Source organism: Vicugna pacos, chromosome 27 (assembly GCF_048564905.1).
Source record: "Vicugna pacos chromosome 27, VicPac4, whole genome shotgun sequence".
In the NCBI taxonomy this organism is placed as follows: Eukaryota; Metazoa; Chordata; class Mammalia; order Artiodactyla; family Camelidae; genus Vicugna; species Vicugna pacos.
Genome location: NC_133013.1, coordinates 27,262,324 through 27,289,000, shown reverse-complemented (window position 1 = coordinate 27,289,000; position 26,677 = coordinate 27,262,324). Strand labels below are relative to the sequence as shown.

Genomic DNA, 26,677 nt, shown 5'->3' with positions numbered 1-26,677 from the left:
TGGAGTCATTAGGTACATACAACTTTTGATTATGTCCTCCTATTGAACTGACCCCTTTTATTGTTACAAATGTGCCTCTTTATCTCTAACAATAACTCTTGCCTTAAAGTCTGCCTTGTCTGATAATGACATAATTATGCCAGCTATCTCTCAGCGTTTGCCTGACACATCTTTTTCCCTTTCTTCTACTTTCAGCCTGACTGATAATATGGATGAATAATCACAGATGCAAGTGTATATACTGTATGATTCCATTTATCTGAAATTTAACATGAAGTAAAAAAACTAAGGATAAAAAATTAGGGTAGTGTTTACCCCTGGGCAGGGGAGAATGTGCTGGGAAGGGGCAGAAAGAAATATGTACACTTTGGATTTCTGCACTTTATGAACTTCGATTTATGATTTTATAGCTTTTTTTTTTGTTTTAAACTTCTTAAGTTGAGCTATAACTGACACACATCACTGTTTAAGATGTACAACATGTCGATTTGATGTGTTTATATGCTGCAATATGATTACCATGGTAGAGTTAGTAAAAACCCCCATTATGTCATACAATCATTTCTTTTTTGTGGTAATAGTATGTAAGATTTGGTCTCTTAAAAACTCTAAAGACGATGTTGTAATTACAATGTTAACTATAATTACAATGCTGAGCATCAGATCTTCAGAATTTAACTGCAGGTTTGTAGCCTTTGCCCAGTATCTCCTTAATTCCCCAACCCTCCACCCCCTGGTAAGCACAATTCTACTCAGTTATTCTTAATGTTTTTTCTAAAATCTGGTCCTTCATGTCTTTTCCATATCAGGAAATAGCACCTCAAATTCAGCCATTAAAAAAAAAAAAAGAGAGAAATTCACCCATCAGCTACATCCAGAAGTTCTTTACCTAGACTCTATCACTAACGTCTACTGACTGCACCTCCAAAAAATACCCTGGAATCATCCGGATCTCCTCCATCTCTGTGTCACCTCTGTGGTCCAGCTTACCTTAACGTTTCACCTCAACTATTTAAAAGAGCTATCTAATTGATTTCCCATCTTCCACTCCCATCCCCTGTTATTCCTTGTCCTCCAAGAAATCAATCTTTTAAAAAACACATATATCCTCTTAAAATCTTTTCATGGCTCCTCATAATAATTTGAACAAAAAACAAACTCCTAACTTGGTCTAGAAGCCCTGAAGAATTAACCTGCTGTCTATGCTCTGAATTCATTTCATGCCACTATCTCCCTTGCTCACTACAATCTAGTAACACTGGCCTGTTTTCCATTATTTTAACATATTAAGTTCTTTCCTATCTCATGGCCTAGAATATTCATCATCCCAACTCCTCAACAGGGTAAAATTTACTTCAGATCATCTCTCAAAATTTTAGTTTCTCAGAGAGGTGTTCATGGACCTACAAATTCAAAATCTACTATTCCCCTACTATCTCCAAAGGACCGATTCATTTATTTATAACCACAGCCTCATTTATCTACATTATACACACACACATACACGTATACATATATATATCCACGCACACACACACACACAAAGCCAAGAACAAGAACGTGTCTGCTAGTTTATCACTAGATCATTCCAAACACCAAGCACAGGGTTTGACACACGTTCCATGTTTAATAAACACTTCCTGAATCAATGAATCAGTGATGAATGAATGAGTGATCTTAACTGTGACTCTCACTGCAACACCCAGGAGAAAACATATTGCTCCACCATTCTCCATATCATCACTGCCTTACCTAGAAAAGGGTCTTAAATGACAGGCTTAAACATCAAGTCGTCGAAGGAAAAGGGGCTCATCGATCACAAACAAGAAAAGAGTAAAATTATGAAGATTCCATTCCACAGGACTTAAGAGTTTCAACATATTCATTAGGAATCTGAGCTCACAAACACTTAATGATATGCAAAGACATGAACCTGTCAGGCCTCACACGGATGCAGAGAAGAGAAAAAAAAGATCAACCAACTATGTAGATGAAGACATGGGTTTAAGACATACTGATGACATCTTTTCTTTCAGAACTGAAAGGCTATTCTATACAGAATGGACTGACATCAATTTTAGCTGCAGGAGGAAACTAACAAAAACATCACCTAATGACAGTAATGTATTACAAAGAAGAATCTGAAATTTTAGTAGCATCCTTGTAAAATGTCTCCAACTGTTACTGATCAACTACAAAGAAGGCAGTGCGACAAGGATGGTGATACAGTTAAGAATGCTCCTCTGCTCTAAAGCCGCTTTCGGTGAGAAATGCACTGACCTTTACCCCGTATTTTACTTTCCCGGCATAATGTTTTATGATGAAAGCAGGCTCCATCACAGCTGGAAACTCAATGTAAGGACTCTCCTCATGCTGATGCTTAAATTTGTCTAGCAGCGTTTGGTTTGTAGCCTGTGGAAAGCTGAATTAAAAATAAAAATAAGAACACTAAAGAAAGATGCAGCAGTTAATACAGCCTTTAAAAAAATACATTATAATTACATTGCCATATGACAGATCTAGCAAATCATAGAAAGTTTTCATTTAAATTATCCAATCTGATTCTTATAACAAGGTTTAAAAAAAGAGTAAAACAAGGGCTGGTCTCCTATTTTGTAGACGAGAAGTCAAAAGTTGTGATTTGCCCAAACTCACACTTCGCAGGTAGCAGAACTGAGACATTAACTCAGGGCTTCAGATATTTAGCTTAGGTTGCAGTGTGCTGCCCTAGCATAAAACCCAAAGGATAATAAAAACCAAATCAGATGTTGTCTGGGCTCAAGAACGTGCAAAAAGGGAACAATCTCTGAATTTCGACAGGTTCTTTAAATCCACAGTCATTTTTCGTTTTTCCTTCATGTATTAATTAAGCAGTAATTTTCTTACTTACACCAGTTACTGCATATTTTTATATTATACTTATTATTATTTCAAGTATATGTCAACGGGTTTGTACTCATTGATGAGTATTTCATAACCAGGAATCATTCAAATAATATTAAGAAGTAACTAACTACATTAATAGTAAATACAGCCATATAAAACTTCAGAAGAGGAAAAAAGTCACTAGTGGTTGGGAATAACTGAAAGGTTCAGAGGATACAGGAGGATCAAATTACTAACTAGATGTTAAAAGCTGGGTAGGAGTTTCAAACAGAGAAAATAATCACTGACCCAAAAAAGGAGAGGGCAAGTATCTTTCAGAGACTAGTTTAACAGTAAATGAAATAATGAGCAATAATGTGACATGGGACTGCAAAGGTGCTGAATATATCTAATGCATAAGAATTCCAAAATTACAATAAAAATAGTTAATTACATAGTATGTATTGGAATCAGGAAGGAGAATGCTTGTTGATGTTAGACAGGCATCGCTTAGGCTACCAGTTCTGTCTGTGACCTTGGGCAAGCTAGGTATAACCTTCTTTAAGAATTGGTTTCCTAATCCATAAAACGAGGTATCACAGTGCTAGGAGAATTAAAGAACCAAACGACACTACGAGAAACACCTAACACTGACATCTATAGGGATGCTATAAACGTCAGCTACTTTCCCATCTTGCCAACCCTGCCACTCCCCTAGTCAACTAGACCTGCTTTTTGCATTCAAATACTATCCCTTCTTCAAAACAACTCCGCTGTCTAGGCGCTTCCTCTCCTTCCCAGGAGTCTAAAGCCGTTCTAGAATGAACTACGGCTCTTAACAACCTCAGAGAGCACCGTAACAGCCTCTGCAGTAGCTTCAGGGATTCTGGTCCTACCTTGCTTCAAGTCACCAAACTGAGGTATCAAAGCAAATTTTCCAACAGCAGTGCTTTAATCGTGTGCCTCCTCCACTCTGGAAAATCAGAATCCAAGCCCCTAAGCCTAGACCAACCTAACACCTGCAAACTTACCCCTCACTATTCCACAGCAGAATGCTTCTTTTCAGGAAGGATGCTCACCTTACCGTCTCTAAGTAAAGGTTCATTTGCCTGCTCCTCCTCTGAGTAATCAAAAAGCTTGTATGTGATTCAGTTTTCTCTTACTTTTAAATGGAGAAAAGAAATTTTTAAAGGAAGGCGGACAGACATGAGAATAATTTTTATTCCAAACAAGGAAAGACGGACAGGAAAGAAAAGAAATAAAAATATTACTATGGTTTATTAAAAAATGTTATGCAGGACTAATATAGACACATAAGAGACAATTAAGAGGTTATTTAGTCCAATCTCCTACCTCTAGTAACACCCTAAAAGATGACGAAAATAATTACTATCATAGGGAATTCTATTACTTTATGAAGCAGCTGCGAACCAGCTCTAATGAGTTCTTCTATTGAGCCAAAGTCTGCCTCTCTGTAATTTCTGGCCATGTGGCTTAACCCCAGAAGATTTGGGGTAACAGCAAGAGGTAGCATTCTCTTCACTGGGCAGTATCTACATTGTTGTGAGGTAGCAACTGACCAGCGAAAGACAGTCTTTGTATAGTAAGATGTGCACTCCATGAAATTTTGCTTCAAGAATGACAGGCCAGACAAGATCCATTTGCTTTATTCGCCTTCTAACTGTATGTTCACTCGCTCAACTGCTGCTCACCAGCCTCCCCAGGACATACAGCAGGCCGCACTACCATTTGTCGTCATCGCTTCCTTTCCACCGAGGTTGGTTAACAGAGCTGGAACACAACTCTGAACTTCTGACTCTGCAGCCATAGGATCATGGGGAAGCGACACAGGACACTGCTTCAAAGCGCAGGCTCACTACTCTGCTCTCTGCATCTACGTGCTTTTTTTGTTTGGTTTGATCATTTATTTTGTTTCTGTTTGCTTATCAGCTTTTTATATACCAGAGGGGAAGGGGCAGGGGGAAGGGCAACATGAGTAAGAGACCAGCCTTATGGTGACAGATGGAAAATACATTCTTGGTGGTGAACAAACTGTAGGAGATACAGAAGTAGAAATCCAACATTGCATATGCAACTTACATAATGTTATAAATCACTGTTACTTCAATAAAGAAGGAAAAGACAAAGCTCAGGAAAAAGAAAAAAATAAAGCTTATTAATCAGAAATAACCTGGACAGTGTGAATGTCAAGACCATCATTTACTACCTACATGATCTTTTTCTCAAATTGCTTAGACTTTTTTGTTCTTTTTGGTTCCATAAAATACCTCAAACAAAAAGAACTGCTTATCATTTCCATATCAGCCACAATTGTTCTCAACACTAATTATCAAAATCACCTATGAAGCTTTCCAAAAGAAAATACACCAGAGGTAAGAGGCAAGCAGAGTTAAGAACCATTAACCTTACAGTTTTACAAGAGAGAATGTATGCTTCAGTACATATAGAGCAATAAAAGAAACTTCCACAACTCTGGACATAAAAGTAAAATATTTTTAGTATTTGTTGCATTTTAATTCATTTAGATTAATGGAAACAGACTAGTGATAGAGTGTGTAGATGTAACTGTTAGCAGTCTCCTTTCCAATATATTTTGCATTCTGCCATATTACTTTATAATTCTACACAGCAATTCTGTGGGTTTATGGCATATTAACAGGATGACATATAACTTACCATACACACCGGGATATTCTGAGAGTAAAAGTAGGTACCTTTAATAACTAAAGTAAACAACAGGCATCAACTTTAGACTGTCCCACACAAACCTGGTGTATGGTCATCTGACCTACGGTAGTAAATGCCCAACATTTTTTTTTGACATTTTTTATTGATTTATAATCACTTTACAATGCTGTGTCAAATTCCAGTGTTCAGCACAATTTTTCAGTCATTCATGAATGCCCAACATTTTATACCTTGGTTTAATGGGTATAACACTGAGCTAGGAATCAGGGGACCTGATTCAATTTCTAAATATCTTACTAATGAGTCACAGAAAACTGACAGACTCTCCATCACTTCGGTTTCCCAACTCTATAGATTTGCCACTTCTTAGAATAATTTAACTATAAATAATACTTTATAGGGCACTGAGAACACCCTGGAGGCTGCTCTATGTAGCTTTATGTCTGAAGCAAATACATGTTTGGTATACTGAACAGTGTTATTAAAGGGTGGCAAATATCTGACATACGCTACCTCTTAAAGCTTGCACAGCCAAGGCAGGTATCACTTATCTGTTATTATATTCTTTTCTGCTGAACATGAGACTGCAAACACATTCACATATAAAACAATTCAAGAAGAGAGGAACATGCAACAAAAAACAGTAAATATGTGCAAACAAATTTAACATCAAAGTGACTGTGTACAAGAAATCTGGAAAAACTCAAGGAAAAAATGAGTTCAATAGTGAAGTCCATCCAATTTTCTTAGAAACACATAAACACAAAATAATACATACAAGGGAAATTTTGGCTCTTTACTTCATAAAGTAACGAAGAAAATTTAGCACTTAAGATGTGAAAAGCCTACATGGCCAATAACAAAATTGAAAAGACTCATACTCACTTGCTTTCTTCATCCAAAAGATGGAGCAGTCCTGTTGGTTTCTTGCTAATAAGATTTATGCAACAGGTATTATCAATATAATCTATATTGTGCCAGCTTATACCTTCACTTCTATATTCCTCCTAGGAAATAACAAATTAACAATTTATTCATCATGCATAAAGTAGCAGGTATATGAGAGTAGGGACTAAAAAGCTTTTACTAAGATTAAAAGAATAGTCTAAACTTTTCTCTTTTAAATCATTAATCCACACAACGGAAGAACGTATAATTTCAGCTGTCTATGTAGGATCACAGTGACGTTCTCTTTATCTTTGGAATTCCGGCTATTTATATTCCCCTCTGTGTGTGTGTTTGTCTGTCTGTCTCTCTCCCATGAATTTCTTGAGGGGTTTATCAATGCTATTGGTCATTTCAAAGTCACTTTTGACTCTGCTGATCCTCTCCCATAATGTATTTCTTATAATTTTTATTTAATTTTCTCTTTTATCTTTATTATTTCCTTCTTCCCATTTTTGTTTGGTTTAGTTTGCTGATCTTCTTCCAATTTGTTAAATCATTGCTCTTGAATCTTAAAATCTTCCTCTAAGTAAATCCTTAGTTATATTTCTTTAGTGACTGAAGTACACCTTTAGACACAAGTTTTAATATGTAACATGTTAATTTCAACATATGTTCTAAATTTTTCAACTTCTAGGCTATTTAGAAATTCATCTCTTAATTTTTAATCATAAAGTATCTTCTAGTTATGTTTTTGGTTTTGGTTTCTGATAAAACTTCATTATGGTATTGAGATCAGTTACTGATCGGGTTAAATAAAACAGTGTAGAATTTCCAGTGTTCTTAGCCACCTGCCAAGAACAAATTCAATCTCCAGTGGAGGAAGAGACCATCCTAGTGCTAAAGTTATCTTTTTTATCTTGGATTAAGTAAAGAGACCAAACCCAGCTCTGTTTCGGTTAATAGCAAGAATTACAGAGCCAGAGTGTTAAGGATGAAGTACAGGCTTTAGGCGTCATCTGTAAAACTAGAATAAATACAGGATCCATTTGATAAACAGTAAGCACCACATACATGTTAGGTGATAGTTTTTTAATAGTTCTGTAAGAGAGTCTAGCGAAAAGGTTATGTGTTAAAAGCATTAAAGATTCATATCAAGATGGCCAGGACTAATGCTGCTTCTGCTAACACTAATCAGTCTTCATAACTCTTTAAGTAAAACAGAAGTACTTAAAGCTAGGACAAAGGACAGCAAGCCCTAATGATAGGAAAGATCTTATTTTTCTGTTTTGTAGACGTGCTGTGCTCTTTCTGTTCACTTCTTTTCTTCTCCATTTCCCTTGAGCTGAATGTGAACCCTGCTTCTGCTAATGTCTGCACATACAAACTCAAATTCTGGGCTTAAATCTCAACTTGTTATTGTCTTCAAACTTGACTTGGAGAAAAAGCCCGTATTTTCTTCAACGCTGCATTTAACCTAAGAATTTTCACGCAAACTGAAAGCTCACTCTTTCTACACTAATTCAATCAATTTGAGCTTCTCACAAGAAATATCTAGTTATCCATTTTGGTCTTCCTACATTGTCCTATTTCCTTGTATCCATATTCTGAGCTGACTTAAGATTCTATTAGTAAGCTCCTCCATCCCATCCTTGAACTAAGAGATCAAAGCAATCAAACAAGGATACTTAGCATTACATACAGTGACCAAGCCCATGGCACCAATTAAAAAGTCAAAAACACCAACAAAAATTCAAAACAAACCCATGTATCTTTTCAAAGGTTTAATCAAACAAGCACATATTATGGAATCTACTTGAGGACTATTCAACAACAACAACAAAAAAACCCTGTATGATAAGGCCCCAAAACTATACTCTGCTATGCCCCGTGCTGACACTAATATGAAGACAACAGTATCTATATTCAAATACAACACTTAAAATACTTATGGCTATGACTCAAAATGTTACGTGTGTTTACGTGTATAAGTATATGAGAGGTAGGGGTGCGGGGATGAGGGAGTGGGAAGGGGGCTAGCATACATGCATTCAGGTACTCACTTGCTCCAATTTAAAGATATGCTGATTAAAGTAGTGCTGTAAACGTTCATTAGCAAAATTAATACAGAACTGTTCAAAGCTGTTATTTTCATAATCTTCAAACCCAAAAATATCAAGAACACCAATGGACAAAGTCTGTTAAACAAGAAAAAAATTATGGTTAAAAAACAACAGTCAAATTTATTTCATTAATAATATTTACAATATAAGTAACAATATGCTCAAAGTTTTTCAACAGCAGGAGAGAGATTTTGGGAGGCTGGTGTTCAACCAAAACATACCACCAATAAAACGCATTTTAGTTCTCTTTATCTTTTTATCTTAATTATAAAAATATGTCAAAAAATTTAACAAATGTAATCCATTGATTACTTTACAGAAATGTACAAAGCAGGGTTAATGGCCTATTAGCTTAATCTCAGAAATCCCTAAAATCCAAGAGTCAAGAAAATGGTAAAAACAGGCTATGGGGAAGTCAAAAGGTGATTTAAGCAAAGCTAGGTTACTCCTGGCAATGTCTAGTTATGCCAAGAGGACCATGCAACTTTTCTTAGTTTGACTTCTATATCCCAGTAGAATTCTGATTTAATCTGTGCAAGCTAGAAATGAAACTGGTTATCAGAATATGAGGTTTCTTGAAGTTGAAACTTTAAAAATTTTTATCAAAAAAGTATGAGATTTATGACATTAAATAGTTCTCAAAGAATTATAACAAAAAACAACAATCCCTTCTCCATCCTCAATTTCTGCTCCCAAAAGTCAACAACACTTAAATTTTTTTGGCTGTTTGGTATGAAATAGTGCAGCACAGTAAAAAAAAAAAAAAAAAAAAAAAAAAAGTTTTATTCTCCTATTTCTTGATATTTTACTTCAAGACATTGTTTTCTTATTATGGTTGATAAAGAGTCAGCTCTAACAACCCAAACCAACATTCTTCTTACCACCCTACCTCATTCTAAAATACAGTTGTATGGCAATTTTGATTAAATGAAAACAATTTTTCTTCACTGGTGCTACAAGAGATACTGGGCAAATTGATGTAATGAGTGATAAATAGTAAGAGATTTTTAAGTCTCCATTAAGAGTATTCTGTTTGATTAATTCTGCTGACTAATTCTAGGCCCTTATGAAAAACAGTGAAATAATGATTTTCAAAAATAAGTCAACTTGGTAAATTAGATTACAATTAAAATCAATTTTCTAACTGTGGGACTACTCAAAGCATGAAAAGATCATGTAACAACAATTTTACATTTAAGACGGTAGGATTAAGTAATAAAGATAACATTGCTAATCAGTCTGTAAAGGTAGACTATTGTATAAAAGTTATTGGGAAATAAAAATGGATTTGAAATGAATAAAGGTAAATATCTACATCTATCATATTAAAAGATAAATTCCAATTGGGAAAAATATAAACATAAACATGAACTTAAAAAATTAAATTCTACAAATATGAGAATAAATATTTTATAATCTTGGGCTGGAAGAGCCCTTCATATGTAAGAAAAATAAATAACTAAAACCCAGGACAATAAAAGAAAATAATGACAGAATTAACTGTACAAAAATTTTAAGGTATACGGTATATTTAAAATAAAGTGTATCAAAAACATAACATAAACAAATCTTACAAGTCAAGAGAAAATATTTGCAATATATATCACACTTTTATTCACTGAAATATCTATGATGACTCTTTAAAAGAAATAACAGAAAGACAAAATGAACAAGATCAGAAACAGCAAAAATATATAAAGAAAAGAAATAAAATCGAGAAAACATGAGAAGATGCTCGACTTTCATCTATCACTGAAAAGACTGGTAATAAAATAGTTCTTTCTATCAGACTAGCAGACAAAAATACTAGCAATATTCAATGTGAGTAAAGTGTAGGGAAATAGGCCCCTTCATACACTACTAGTGAAGTGTAGTCTTTTTGAAAAGCCATTTAGCAGTAGCAACCAAAATCTTTATATATGTATATATATATATATATATGTCTTGAAATGTAACAATTTGTTCTGAGGATTTTATCCTAGAGGAATATGCACAAAGAATATTTCTTACTTCATCATTTATATCAATAAAACAAATATATTTTAATGGGAGAATTTATGGTATATATGCATACTATACACTACTAAAAAGTTATTAAAAATAATGAGGTCTAGATATATTTCAAGACATAACAAATTAGAAGCACTATACATAGCATGATCCTATTTTTATGTCTAAAAACAACACTGTATACATACATCTAAAGGAATATAAGTACATAAGAAAAAAGCTCTGGAAAGACACACAGAACAACAGTTTCCCTGAATAGGTAATAAAAACAGAAATAAGGAGAGAAACAGCAGGGAATACAGATAAAAGGTGACTCTTAACTTCTCTCTCCATATAATTCTACATTTTGAAATTTCATGCAGTAACCATCTTATTAAATAGTTTTTCAGGAATATATATTTTTTTCAGGAATATATAATAATCCAATGTATCTCTACCTTGGTATTTTGCTCCAAATCTTTACTATTCATAAGCGCATGATTAATCCGAAAAACTATCCAGTCAAACAGGGCACTATATAAAGACTTAGCCATGGAGTTCCTCACTGTCACAGCCTGAAGGAAGAAAGGGGAAAAAAAAGTTAAATTTCTAAGTGAAATTGGCAACAGTATGACTAAGATACAATAACAAAGTGTTCTGCTCTCATTCAAGAAAGAAAGCTTATTATCCTGAATTAGAAATTAATTTTTCCCTCAATATAAATAGCTTATCATTGAAGTCTTCTATATATACTCATTAATTTAGTCCAACTTGGGGAATCTAGGCTAAAACTGCCATGAAAGATAAAGGAAACAAAGTGTAGGTCACTCAGTTCAAAACAGCTTTACTGCAAATTGGGATATATATTTCACCTAGTAAAGAAGGTAAAACTGGAAGTTTAGAAACAAATGAACTTTGCCAGCTAAAGTGGGGAAGCATATTCCAGGCATAGGAATAAATCTGTTAGCAAAAAGGCATCAGTTATCTGTGGAATCCCAGTCAGACTCTTAAAAGGTAATCGTAACACCGTCAAAACTGCATTCTTGGCTGTCTTGAGCCTGCCATCCGCAGTAACCTCTAGAATTTCTCCATCCCCAAACAGTAACAATTCTTTCATTATGAAGTTGTGTGATTTATTTTTTCTCTCACTTCAAGCTTTACCCAGTTTATGGAAACTCTCTGTACTATCTGATCAATTTTTTCATAAATCTGAAACTGTTCTAACACTAAAGTCTATTACTTAAAGAAAATCCAACATTTAGAAAGTACTATCACCTAAAAAGGACGCAGGGGAAGACAACCGAGTCCTCGCACGTTAAAGCATGCAGATCCTAGGAATGCACATGTGTGTTATCTTGGGACTTACCTTGAAGCTTGTGAATTCAGGGACACACGGATACCTATGTCCTTAAGTTCAGAGGAAGCAGAGAGTAATGATGAAGAGCTAGATCACCTTCCCATCCCAGTTTCTCTACTGAATTCTAGCTGCGTGACCTGGGTCAAGTCACTTCAAATACGTCTGAGGCTGCAGCGTGTACGCTTGTTAAATGGAGAGAGTACTACAACCTACCACAAAGATGATGAATGAATTTCTGAATTTCAGTGGAAAAGGGATTCAGGTTTCTAGAACAAAAAAATAACTGCCTAAACTACTACCTGCATAGGAAAGAGGAGACAGGTATCAGACTCCCTATCTTCAACAACAGACACTTGCAAATAACTGGAAAATGTTCAGCAGTTCTGAGAGAAAAAAGAATGTGCCCCTAAAATTTTATTCTTAGGCAAGTTATCAACAAAGTATCTTTAAAATATCATGAAAATCAATAGTAAATTATCTAGAAAGAATCACTATTCTATTTTCCCCCAGAGGGGAGAAAAATAAAGAAAATCTGATTAAATTCAGCAAAAGCAAAATATTTTAAAACTAAATAAAAAAGCGTAACACACAAAAGCATAGAATAATAAAATATATTAGTTTTTACAATAAATATGAGTTGAAACTTTGTTAAAAGACAAATCTTCATATTAAATTTAAATTCAGAGAGAATCCACATATACCAATTCCAATTTACCCCACTCCCAATATTATATTTTCACAGCCTCTTTTCTCTGAAATGCAGTCCTGTCTCTCTCGGCTTAATCTCAATAAGCCCAAATAACAATTGTTTTCCCATTCAAACAAGATCTCGTTTGGTGTTTCCTATCTCTCCGAACATTACCAATATTCCTACAGTTATGTATACCAGAAAATTAGGAATCATCCTTCACATCTCCTTCTCTCTCCTTGCCTCCCCTTAAGCAAATCACTGCCAAATCTTGTTGCTTTTACCATTGAAATGTCTTTCCTTTTAAATATATGCAAAAAAAAAATCCACTTCTCCCTTTCAGTCTGTCACCATTCTAGACAGAGCAGCAAGCATCTTCCTCTGCGGAGTACCAACTGCCCCAGGCTCTAAACTCATCCTTCCACACTCACTCCTGCCCTCCGTGTGAGAATCCTAAGGTGGTCCCAAGACTCCCATCACCAGGTGTACGCGTTCTCTACAGCCCCTCCCAGTAACTGTAAACATGATGGATTTCACTCCCATGACTATCTAATATTATGTGACAAAGGTAAAGGGATTTTTAAAGATAAAATTATGGCCCAAAATCAGCTGAATTTTTTAGTTAACCAAAGAGAGACTGTCTGGGGTAGAGCTGACTTAATCAGAGAAAGCTCTTATTAATGGGATGGGATGGGATGAGCCCATCCATCAGAGATTCTCCTGCGAGCCTCGCAGAAGCAAATTGTCATGTTGGGTACAGGACCACTGAGCAGGAAACTGCAAGCAGACTCCAGCTGCTGAGAATGGCTTCTGAAAGGCAACAAGAAATTACGGATCTCAGTCCTACAACTGCAAGGAACTGAATCCTGTGGACAACCTGTGATTTTGGAAGAGGATGTTGAGTCTCAGGTAAGATCACAGCCTTCATGGATAGCCTGACTTTAGCATAATGAAACCATGAGCAGAGGACCCAGCTAACCTGTGCCCAGATGGATAATCCATAGAAAATGTCAAATAATAAATCTGCATTGTATTAAGTCACTAAGCTTGTTACATAGCTATAGAAAATTAACACACTCTCTGCCAACTGATTCTTCACACTGCTGCCAGAGTGATCCTTGAGAAAAAACCTAAGACAACTAATTGCTTAAAATATTTTAAAGAGTTTTCCACTGCTCTTCAAGATAAAATACTAAAATTTTTAAGGGATGCTTCTCATTTTACCCCTAATGCCTAGCACAGTTCTAGGCACAAAAGGGTTTTCAAATATTTACCAAACAAATAAACAAATATACCAAACAAACATAAACAAAAAACATAAAAAGAGAATTATAGGCCAATATCACTCATGAACACAGACGCCAAAATTCTCACCAAAATTTTAGCAGATAGAATCCAACAACACATAAAAAAGATTATACATCATGATCAAGTGGGGTTCATCCCAGGGACCCAAGGGTGGTTCAACATACGCAAATCAATCAATGTAATATATCACATCAACAAGAGAAAGGACAAAAACCACATGATCATCTCAATCGATGCAGAAAAAGCATTTGATAAAATTCAACACCCATTTATGATAGAAACTCTCGCCAAAGTGGGTATAGAGGGAACATATCTCAACATAATAAAAGCTATATATGACAAACCTACAGCCAGCATAGTACTCAACGGTGAAAAACTCAAAAGCTTCCCACTAAAATCTGGGACAAGACAAGGATGCCCACTATCACCACTCCTATTCAACATAGTCCTGGAAGTCCAAGCCACAGCAATCAGGCAAGAGAGAGAAATAAAAGGGATCCAACTTGGAAAAGAAGAGGTAAAAGTGTCATTATATGCCGACGACATGTTACTATATATAGAAAACCCTAAAAGGTCCACACAAAAACTACTAGAGCTGATTGAAGAATTCAGTAAGGTAGTAGGTTACAAAATTAACGTTCAAAGATCAGTTGCATTTCTTTACACTAACGATGAATCAACAGAAAAAGAAAGTAAAGAAACAATCCCCTTTAAAATAGCACCCAAAGTAGTAAAATATCTGGGAATAAATCTAACCAAGGAGGTGAAAGAATTATACACAGAAAACTATAAACCACTGATGAAGGAAATTAAAGAAGACTTTAAAAAATGGAAAGATATCCCATGCTCTTGGATTGTAAGAATCAATATTGTTAAAATGGTCACACTGCCCAAGGCAATCTACAGATTTAATGCAATCCCTATCCAATTACCCAGGACATATTTCACAGAACTAGAACAAATCATAATAAAATTTATATGGAACCACAGAAGACCTAGAATTGGCAAAGCATTACTGAAGAGAAAGAAAGAGGCTGGAGGAATAACTCTCCCAGACTTCAGACAATACTATAGAGCTACAGTCATCAAGGCAGCATGGTATTGGTACAAAAACAGACATATAGACCAATGGAATGGAATAGAGAGCCCAGAAATGAACCCACAAACTTTTGGACAACTAATCTTCGACAAAGGAGGCAAGAATATACAATGGAATAAAGACAGTCTCTTTAGCAAATGGTGTTGGGAAAACTGGACAGCAGCATGTAAAACAATGAAGCTAGAACACTCCCTTACACCATATACAAAAATCAACTCAAAATGGATCAAAGTCTTAAACATAAGACAAGATACAATAAACCTCCTAGAGGAAAATATAGGCAAAACATTATCTGACATATATTTCAAAAATTTTCTCCTAGAAGAAATAAAAGCAAGAATAAACAAATGGGACCTAATGAAACTTACAAGCTTCTGCACAGCAAAGGAAACCATAAGTAAAACAAGAAGACAACCTACGGAATGGAGAAAATTTTTGCAAATGAAACCGACAAAGGCTTGATCTCCAGAATATATAAGCAGCTCATACAACTCAATAAGAAAAAAATAAACAACCCAATCCAAAAATGGGCAGAAGACCTAAACAAGCAATTCTCCAAGGAAGACATACAAATGATCAAAAGGCACATGAAAAAATGCTCAATATCACTAATTATCAGAGAAATGCAAATCAAAAAACTACAATGAGGTATCACCTCACACCAGTCAGAATGGCCATCATTCAAAAATCCACAAATGACAAATGCTGGAGAGGCTGTGGAGAAAGGGGAACCCTCCTACACTGCTGGTGGGAATGCAGTTTGGTGCAGCCACGATGGAAAACAGTGTGGAGATTCCTCAAAAGACTAGGAATAGACTTACCGTATGACCCCAGAATCCCACTCCTGGGCTTGTATCCAGAAGGAACCCTACTTCAGGATGACACCTGCACCCCAATGTTCATAGCAGCACTATTTACGATAGCCAAAACATGGAAACAGCCTAAATGTCCATCAACAGGTGACTGGATAAAGAAGATGTGGTATATTTATACAATGGAATACTACTCAGCCATAAAAACCAACAACAACATGCCATTTGCAGCAACATGGATGCTCCTGGAGAATGTCATTCTAAGTGAAGTAAGCCAGAAAGAGAAAGAAAAATACCATATGAGATCGCTCATATGTGGAATCTAAAAAACAAAAACAAAAACAAAAACAAACAAACAAACAAAAACAAAGTGTAAATACAGGACAGAAATAGATTCATAGACAGAGAATACAGACTTGTGGTTGCCAGGGGGGTGGAGGGTGGGAAGGGATAGACTGGGATTTCAAAATTGTAGAATAGATAAACAAGATTATACTGTATAGCACAGGGAAATATACAGAAAATGTTACGGTAGCTCACAGAGAAAAAAATGTGACAATGAGTGTGTATATGCCCATGTATGACTGAAAAATTGTGCTGAACACTGGAATTTTACACAACATTGTAAAATGATTATAAATCAATAAAAAATGTTAAAAAATAAAGCAGGGGCTACAGAAATAATCTCAGAAAGTTGAATTTAAAGTCAAAAAATGAAAAAAGATTAAAAATGTAAATAAACATGAAGAAACATTTAACAATGAAAACAGTTACAAAAGAAAATAAAAAAGCATTGAACCTTTATGTAAAAAAGGGCAAAACTCTTAAAATGACTGGCTTTCTCTGTTGTTTAGAAAGGTTCTCAGAGTTGGAGACTGTGAAATAAGACATACAATCCCTGACACATAAGAAATGTAGACCCACAGATACAGCTGGGAGGGACCCAAAACAAGGGGTGAAAGTATCGGCATCTTCCTAGAACACAGTTAAACCACTATTTCCCCACTCCTGTGTCTCCTAATCTTCTATTCCTGTCCTATTCTTATAATAATTGTCAGTTTGAGTTCTTATCACTTTCATAAAATGTCACTATAAAATAGTAGGCTTTTCACTAATCTTCCTAGCCTATACAGCTAGTGTAGTGGTACAACAGGAGTATCAGCTCACTATAGCAGTGAATCACCGGGAAGCCTCACTACACAGGTGAGAAGTAAGGCCGTGGGACTGGGTGAGACAACCTAGACAAAGAGAACAGAGATGAAAAGACAAAGATTATCCTAGGACGCCCTGTCTTTTAGAGGTCAGGAAGAAAACAAAAAGTGAACAAGAACAACTGCCACGGAGTGGAAGCCAGCAGAGCATGATGTGCTGGAAGACAGAACTGCCTCAAAAGGAATTTGGGTCAAACACTGCTCATTTATAATTCTACCTACCATCTATTCATCCCACATGTTAAGAATATGAAAGTTAAAAATGGTGATCAGATTAAGATTTCTGGAGAAAAATATAAGTGTATTGCTTAAAATCACATTCAACCACGTTAAGTTTCCAAGTTGATGGTAAGTACATAATCAAATTTCAAGAGCCTAGAAAATATTTCAATCAACATTTTGTTGTTATTTTCATTCTGTTAAGAGAACGAATGTAAACCTAAACTTCTAAAAATGTTCTGAATTCTTTGATTTCAAAGAAAATCTGTTCATACCTCTGCCAGCTTGTATGGTAAAATAAGCTTTTCTCCCACTGTCACGGTCTTCCTCGTAACCAATGCTTCAAAGAGCATCTCTTCTTTAACCTACACAGCAGAAAAGTAAATTCAATATATATGATTTATATGACAATGGTTGAATTATCTACTGAAAAGCCTAATAAAGAAAAAAATTTAATGAGATTAGCAAACATACAATAGAGAAAAAAATAAAAACAAAGACACACTGGGTTGTTTAAATATTGGCCAAAGTGGAATTTAAGTTTCCTACTCAGCTATTTCACCATATAAAAGACAAAAAAGGATCTTTTTAAATTAAAGTTTTCTTTCTGATCATAACAGAGAAACCTATTTCATTGTGTAGAATATGAAAAATATGTAATAGTACAAAAATATTTTAAGATATCATAATCTCACAACATGGAGACAAGGACCAAAAAGTGACATTTCTTGAATTCCAGGCATTATAACGGATACTCATTTATGTTTCAAGTGTTTATTTTTACTTATGGATGTTAAACAGACACAAGTGATGCTCCCTCTCTTCTCAGTCTCTTTCTAGAGGCTAATACTATCTGTGAATTTGACATGTGTCATTTCAGTTCACTTTTTATACACACACACACAAACACACACATATACATACATACGTATGTATCATTTCAGCTCATGTTTTTATATTATCCACAAATTGTTGAGCTATAACTATGTTGAAAATTTAGGTCAAGCTTATTCATTTTAACTGCTATACTACATAAATGGCATCCCATCATACACATTACCGCCGTGTGCAATCCATTCTCCTATTGTAGGCACTTGCACTATTTACAATTTTGCACCATTAGAAAATAAACTGCAGTGAATATTCCTGTGAGTTTAAGAATTTTCTGAAGTATGCACCTAAATGTGGAATTACCAGATTGTAGTGTACACATTTTTAGCTTTACAGAGTATTGCCAAACTTCCACACACAGTTTTACCAATTTGCTCTCTCAGCAGCAGCACTAAGTTACTTCTTTAAACTTTGACTACTCTTGCCGTTATCAGACATTTTTTATTTCTGCCACACTGATGGGCATGAAATGGTAAACAAGACTATTTTATAAAAGCATCCATACATAATGAAGATACAATATTCATAAAATTTTATGTACATGATATAAAATATTTCAAGCAAAAAAGGTAAGATTACAAGGAAAAACTGAGTTATAAAATGACAGAGTGGGGCACTACCCTGCCACCAGCAAAATCATGAGATCAATTATTTTTTTAAAATAATTACACGGTAAAGAAAAGACATCTTCTATTGGAGCATCCATTGCTCAATCCTCACATTCCAAAAAAAAGAAACAATTTGAGGCACATTAATTTGACAAAATGAAAAGCCAAAGTTTAAACACAAAACTTCAACCTTTCAGATTTACTTAAAATATTTTTAGGAACAAAAATAAATAATACCAGATTACACAAAAAATGACAAAGTTAAGAAAAGTAAGAAAAACCATGTATGATATATATGAGATAAAAATCACTGTAACATTGTGATATATAGTTCTCCATGTAAGCAATTATTAAAAGTGAATATTTAAAAATAAATGATCTCTGCAATAGACTCAAGAAATTTTTTTAAAGGAAGAAACAAATATAAGCTGGCAACAGTGCTGAGCAAAGGTCACTTTCATACACTTGTATAAATTCGTACAACCAGCACAGAGAGTAATCTGTCAGGATCAGTACAGCCCAATGTGTGTATGCAACATAACCCCGAGCTGTACTCCTTGGACTGTACCCTGGAATAATTCTCACATTTTAACAAGGAGATACGCACAACAATGCCTGTCATGGTACTATCTATAAATGGAAAATTACAAACCATCTCACTCCCCACTAAAACATACAATTATGTTTTATTCATATAATTTCACACAATAGCTAAAAAGAAGACTCCAGAATATATAAACCAGCACTGAAAAATCTCAAAAACATAATACGAAATGAAAAGGTCAAGTTTTAGAATGAGACACACAGTGTAATATTCATATAAAGTCTGGAAACATGAAGAACAACAAAAGTAGATATTCTTCATGGAAATATCTACCTGCTCTGAAAATATAAAAACAAGAATGAGAACGACAAAAACTAAATAAACAGTAGTGTTTACTTCTGGTGGGGGCAGAGTACACAGTGGACTTCAATTACACACAATATTTTATTAGTTGGGTGAGATTTCAAGTACACAGGCATTTATTATATTGCTTTTCATATATAATGTATGCTGAAAACATTTCATAATTTAACAGAGAAAAAATGAAGAAAATATGCTAAAATAGAAACCAATATATAATAAGAAAAAGACAGAATAAATCCAAAGAACAATTATTTAAACGTAAGAAATGACAGACGAATTTCACACCTATCAAAAGAAAAATACACAAACAGAAAGCCAACACCATAGAGAAAAAAATTTTAAACATCAACAAAATATTCACAAAGAACACAAAAGTAGTAACTTTTAAGCATTTAATCAACACATGATTTCCTAGAAAAACACAAATTATGAAAATTAACTCAAACTAGATTTAAAAATCCTGAAAAATCAGTCAACACAAAACAATCTGGAAGGACATCAAATATAACTGCTCACAGGCTAATATCCCTCACATCCTAGAAACATATTATTCTCTGCTAATGATTCTTCTCTTAAATGTAGGAAAAAGATTAAAAGAATGGAAACTAGCCAACTCATTTGAAGGAGCTGACTTAATGCTGGCATTAAAGCCAGACAATTATCATACACAGATCTACACACATACACACTATCACACAAAACAAACTAATCTTCCTTGTATTTGAAAAACATCCTAAAGAAAATATTATGGAATTCATATTTTAATCAGCTACCTCTATAATCTTCCAAATGGTCTTAGTTGTACATATGTGACTTTAAATTTTTCAAATAAACTTTATTAATACAAAATAATTAGCAATGGGCTCAATAGCCAATCTACAATGTTTCTCATATTCACCTAATTGAGAAGCTGAAATGTATTTTAAAAACTCATTTTTTTTTCAAAATTAAGGATCTAGATTTTTTCATTATTTTATTTTTTTACTGAAGTGTAGTTGATTTGCAATGTTAGTTTGAGGTGTACAGCAAAGCGATTCAGTTATACATACACACAGATATATTTTTTCTTTTCCGATTCTTATCCATTATATGTTATTACAAGAAATTGAATATGGTTCCCAGTGCTATACAGTAGGTCCTAGTTGTTTATCTATTTTATATATAGTAATATGTATCTGTTAATCCCAAATTCATAATTTATCCCTCCTCCGCCCTTTCCCGTTTGGTAACCATAGTATTTTTCCTATGTCCATGAGTCTGTTTTTAGAAAAACTCATCTTTTTAACTGAAGTATAGTTGATTTACAATATTGTGTTAATTTTAAGTGTAGAGCAAAGTGATTCAGTCATACACATACAAATGTACCTTTATTATTTTTTCTATTCCTTTCCATTATAGTTTATTACAAGATACTGAATATAGTTCCCTGTGCTATACAGGAAATCCCTGTTGTTTATCTGTGTTATATATGGTAGTATGCATGCATCTGTTAATCACATATGCTCAATTTATCCCTCCCCCATTTCCTCTTTGGTCACCATAAACTTGTAAAAACACATTCTTTATATTGTTTCAACAGATGTTAAATATATTCAAAATACATAAATCTATGAAAAACTGAACAATTCTTGGTAATGATGATGGTTCTAATATCTCACAACAAAAACATGCTCAAAATTAAACACAATCTATCAGAGATTGTTCGCTTTTCAATAATTTCACAAGTATCTATTCCAATAGGAGTTAGTAAACAGAAGACAAAACATTCACTACTGCCTGAAGTAACTACAAACAATAATTGAAAGAAACCAATAAAATTAAACCATTATTTTAAAAACACTTCTTCTTAAAAATTAAATCTCTATCACTGAATTGAATCACTTTGGGAAGGAGGGAAATTAAATTAAATCTTGACTAAACTGAGCTTACATTTTAATTAAACCAGTTGTTGTGCCAATCTTTTAACGTTATTTCAGTGAAAGCCTTAAGGTTGTAATTATTATTGTCAATTTTAACCAATAAGAAAAAATCACACTTAAAAATGATGTCTTAGATACCATGGGAGGTCTTGTCAGATCTTCTCCAGCTCCTCAACTCTGAAGACACCTTCTTTCTACTTAACACTCAACCTCCATTTCTAGAGCTAGTCCAAACTAAACATAACAAGGAGGAATTTAAGAAGCTTGAGTTCAAAAGTGCGATTTGCTATCAAATCACGTTTAGCTGCTAGTCTAACTTTGACAATTCTCAGAATTGGATTTTTCCTCTTTTTTTAACCAATACTTGAGTTCCTCTTTAAATTGTCTGAATTGCCCTTACTTGTCTCTCACCAAAGAAAGAATACTGCATGAAGCCTTGGTACTTGCTAAATGTCCAAACTTATAAGACCGCCAGCCGCAGCGCTCTACATTACCACAACATCAAGTGTTTGACTAAAATATCACCTGAAATGCCTGCCTGAAATACCATCTGTTCTCTGACCCTCACGACCTTCAAAATTACAGCCTTCAGATACCACACTCCACATCCTGGAACTTCTTTCCACTGAGTGAGTCCAGTTCCAATACAAGGTACTCCCGCCTCCTGACCCTTCTGCCAGGCTAACTCATTCCACTGAAGTTAATAAACAACACCCAGGTATGCACAAAATAATAAACACTGTAGGGTTAGGTAAATAAGAAAGAGGCACCACTACTCTAAAAGAGCATCACCACCACCTTATAATGGACACAAACTAGTAAACAATTAACTTTATGCTACAAAGCCAACATTAAATTATGCTAAGTAGAAGCAAATGTTCCATGCTGATAGAATCAGTTTAGACCATTTAATAAGGTAAAACCTCATAAAGTAGCATATGAATCAAGATTTGAAAGATAAGTAATATTTTAATAGAAAAAAGGTCATTCATAATTGCAAAAAACTAGAAACAATCAAGATGTTCTTCAAAAGGTGAACGGATAAACAAACTGTGCTACATCCATAACACAGAATGTTACCCAGCAATATAGAGAAATGAACTATCAAGCCTCGAGAAGACATGGATGAATCTTAAATGTCTACTATACTGCTAAGTGAAAAAAGTCAGTCTTTAAGAGGCTACATACTGTATGATTCCAATTATGTTACATTCTGTAAAAAACAAACCTACAGAGTAAGTAAAAAAAAAAAACTCAGTAGTTTGGGGGGAGGGGTTGAACAGGTAAAGTATGGGGAAATTTTAGGGCTATGAAACTATTTTGTATGATACTGCAGTGGAAGATACATGATACTATGCATTTGTCACAACCCATACAGCAAAAAGAGTGAAACTTAATGTATACAAATTTTTAGAAAATTATTTAAGACTTTGGGGGAATCCTAGGAAAGAATGCAGACCATGGCATGAGAACTGTATGACAAATATATGGAACAATCTCAATGAAAGGGTGGGAGGAAAAGGTGCTGACCTAAATAATTCTGCAAATAAATGGACTCTGTAAAACTAGAGGCAGATGTCTTAATAAAGTCATTTCTCACTGAGGTAAGGGATAAAAATTCTAATACTGCTACCCAGGTATACTGGAATTGAATAAGTAAGTAAGTGAACAGGACAACTTCCTCATCGTTGGAGTGCAGGTTTACAGATAAGCAAGGGCAGGAAGGCTAGAATAATACGTGTAGTAATGGATTAGTTAGAAACAGTACAATCTCATGTTTGTCTTTATATAGATATAGATAGCAAACAGATAAAAATATCTGTAGATATGTGAAATACTCAGGTTATTTCCTTGTTCTGTCAGAGGAGAGGACCTATAAAAAATTATACCCTTTTTAAGATGAGTAGTTAGCTGGGAAAACATGAGAAATCATCACTCCAGGAAGAAAGAGTAAGTTAATAAAGACCTTGATGTGGGAAGAAGCATCATAGGATGAAGACCTTCGGCTCCCTCTTCCCCATCCACCCAGAAACTCCACCTTCAAATAAAATCATCTAACCAAAGTCCTAGTATGAAAAGAAATCTGAAATATAGAAAGAGAAAAACTATAAAAGCCCAGAACATGCCACAGTGTAGGATGATATATTCATGCTATTCAGCAAACTGAGGAATTACAGACATCCACCGCAAGGGGAGGCAGGAGAGAAAACCCAAATCCTCGGAAGATTCCGGCACACTCGATAGCAAAATTTCTATCTTGTGGAGAAACATTATAAATAAAAAGTATTAACCCACTTATACCTACAAAATAGTGACACAAAATAACTGAAAAGTTACCCAGAATTTGAAATGACAACTGAGAATGTAATCACTCACTTCTAATAGTTCCGAGACAACAGGCAGCACTTCAGGGTTATAGATATCTATGGAGTCATCCCGGTATGTCTTCTTTTTGTAACAGATATTACCCAAATGTAGTATTGCTGAGAGAAGAGAGAAAATCCTGCGAAAATAAAACCACAAATTACAGCTTGTTTGTGTCCATCCTCTAAGCTTATTTCATTTCAAAATTCTTATCCAGCAAATTAACTAGTACAACTACGAAGTACTTAGTCTTCAGAAAAATAAGAAATATGGGGATAACAATCATAACCATAATAACTAAAATTAATTGAGTGTTTACTACGTCACGCACCATGCAAAGCGCTTTACATAACCCTACTTTCAGGATTGTATCACTTGTCAGACAGAGCTGTTCAAAGGAGACTTTTTACTATTGTCTGAATCTGCTATCATGTTTCAAAAGTCTGACTTTCTAAATTCTTCTCAAAAACTCTGCCTGGAATGCCTTTTCCCTGCAATCTAATTCAAATCTACTGAATCAGAAGCTTTAAAGGAAAAGCCGTGGAATCTGTATTTTTTTAATGAAGTAACCTGGGTGATCTTTTATTATTATATTTTTAAATGCTTTCCTACATCATACCATATGGTCCATCATATTATAAATGCTTAAAAAATAGTACGAGGCCATGAGGGTTGGCATATCAGGCCCTGGTGTGAAACATCTACGTCTGGACAGCTCTCCCCTCCTGTCTCAGAAGAAAACACGCCCTCCTCCGACCAATGAAGCTGACCCCTACACTCGCGCCCTACATCTCACGAACTCAGTTTACTCTGTACCTGTCCTTAAAAAGGCAGAACGTGAGCAGTATTCTACAGCAAAGGTTTGATCCACATGGCAAACATCAGACTGCCTGCAAGGCTCTGTTAAGAGTAGTTCTGAAGCAGATGTGGGTGCAATCACAGAAAAGACTGTGATTTATCAGCAAAGTCAGCCATGGTCACAGGGGAGGAGAATAGCAGTACACGTGATACGCTCTCCATCCAAAACATTACAAGTATGTAACTGAATGAGTGGAAAAGAGACGACTCCTTCACGGAATGAAGCAAACAGTGAATGTTCTGAGTACAACGTAACATTTCAGAGAATACCGTCAGTCTAGTTAAAATGTGAAACTCGTGTTAGAGAATATCTGAAGATAACATCTGAGGGATAGAGAAGGGTCACACTGAAGGCCAGGCTACCAGGAACATATTGTTTCCAGCGGTTTCCAGTATGGGATGCAGTCATACCAGAAAGTGTAAAAGACAATCTCATGGTGTAAGAGAAGTAAATATTGTATTTCCAACTTATTTTATCTAAAAAAATGAAATGAAATTTCACTATTATTTAATGTACAGACTGACACTTCGGTCCATAAGTCAGCCAGTCATGTGTCACAATGAGGAAAATGAGGTGCCCTGAGGGAGAATGGAGGAAGGAGGGGTACCTTCACTTATTTACTAACGTTCAGTGAACTGCAGTTTATGCCACCAGTTGAATAGATTTGCATATTTATATATTATATTATTTGGCTTTAACTTCTTTCATAAAAAGATTCTGGCAAATAACCTGCTGACAATTCATACCGATGATGTATCACAAGTAAACAAGAAAATGGCAGAGCTGGTATCTTTCCACTCCTAGTATGAGATTAAAAACACAGTATAATCAGATCTGACATAGTTATCAACATTTATTCCCTCCTTATAAGAAATTTGTTAACTGTTTTTCTCTGATGAGAGTCAAGGTCATTTGTCTTTAATTTTAAATTGTTTGTTTTATTTTAAATATAATTTACTTTTATCTCAACCTTTTTACATTTCTATTTTGTTTATAATGAACAAAGTGCGTTTAGTACAATGCCACAGACATAAATTTACAGTCAAATACATGGGAAATTATATTTTACTGATAGGTATGCATGTCATAATAAAATTAAAGATCAATGATACAGAAAATAGGAGTTATAAAAATAATGTTATAAAGCATCAGTTTTTAAGAAAGGTAGTGGAAAGGTCTGGGGGACCACCATAAACTCTTGCAATAATATGCAAATGCTTATGGATTACATTTTATAGGAAGAAGAGCTCCAGTTTTCAACAGACTCTCAAAGAACTTATGACCAAAAAACAGCAATTCAAAACAAGTCTTTTAGAAAAATAAGTTTTCTAATTCTAAGCAGCACTTAAGATGGAGGAGGCAGTGGATCTGGAATATCAATTAGAAAATGGTTTCAAAGGATCAAGGAAGAGGAATCTTTGAAACACATCATGATTTGTTCTATGGAGGATAAAAGAATAAAATTAATAAACTCACTGTCTTCGTGTCTTGGGAAGGAATCCTACCATCTCCATGGCTAATTGTAAGCGTTCAAAGTCATGCCTCAAATCTTCCCCCTCCACCGTGAAGTAATCCTGCTTATTTAAGAAGAAAAGGGGGAGAAAAATCAAGATTACCTATTGAAAAGTAACATAAGTCACTCCGAAGTTAGTAATTTTAGATTAAGTACACCTATATATAAAATTAGAGCTGGTGAATTATTTAGACATTGCCAAATTCATGACAGCACTTATCTTACTTACAGGTATGCAGACTGAATACATATCTACCAAGATATCAGCATGTTACCTTTTCTCGCCCTTGCACAATCACCAAAGCAAGGATCTCAAAAGTAACAAGATAAAGAGCTAGCAATACTTACACA

The 26,677-nt window shown here is 34.7% G+C and overlaps 1 protein-coding gene across 10 annotated transcripts in view; it reads right to left on the bottom strand.

Annotated features, from left to right (window-relative positions):
* The window catches only part of MYO9A (myosin IXA), a 174,762-nt gene that overhangs the window by 96,263 nt on the left and 51,822 nt on the right, over window positions 1–26,677 (bottom strand). For all 10 annotated transcript variants that reach the window (XM_072951108.1, XM_072951110.1, XM_072951113.1 and 7 more), the window contains 7 exons: window positions 26,290–26,387; window positions 23,967–24,093; window positions 17,541–17,630; window positions 11,030–11,146; window positions 8,523–8,657; window positions 6,460–6,581; window positions 2,281–2,422 (listed from right to left, as the gene is read on the bottom strand). In XM_072951108.1, the coding sequence (XP_072807209.1) occupies window positions 2,281–2,422; window positions 6,460–6,581; window positions 8,523–8,657; window positions 11,030–11,146; window positions 17,541–17,630; window positions 23,967–24,093; window positions 26,290–26,387 (831 nt within the window). The remainder of the gene's footprint in view (window positions 1–2,280; window positions 2,423–6,459; window positions 6,582–8,522; window positions 8,658–11,029; window positions 11,147–17,540; window positions 17,631–23,966; window positions 24,094–26,289; window positions 26,388–26,677) is intronic.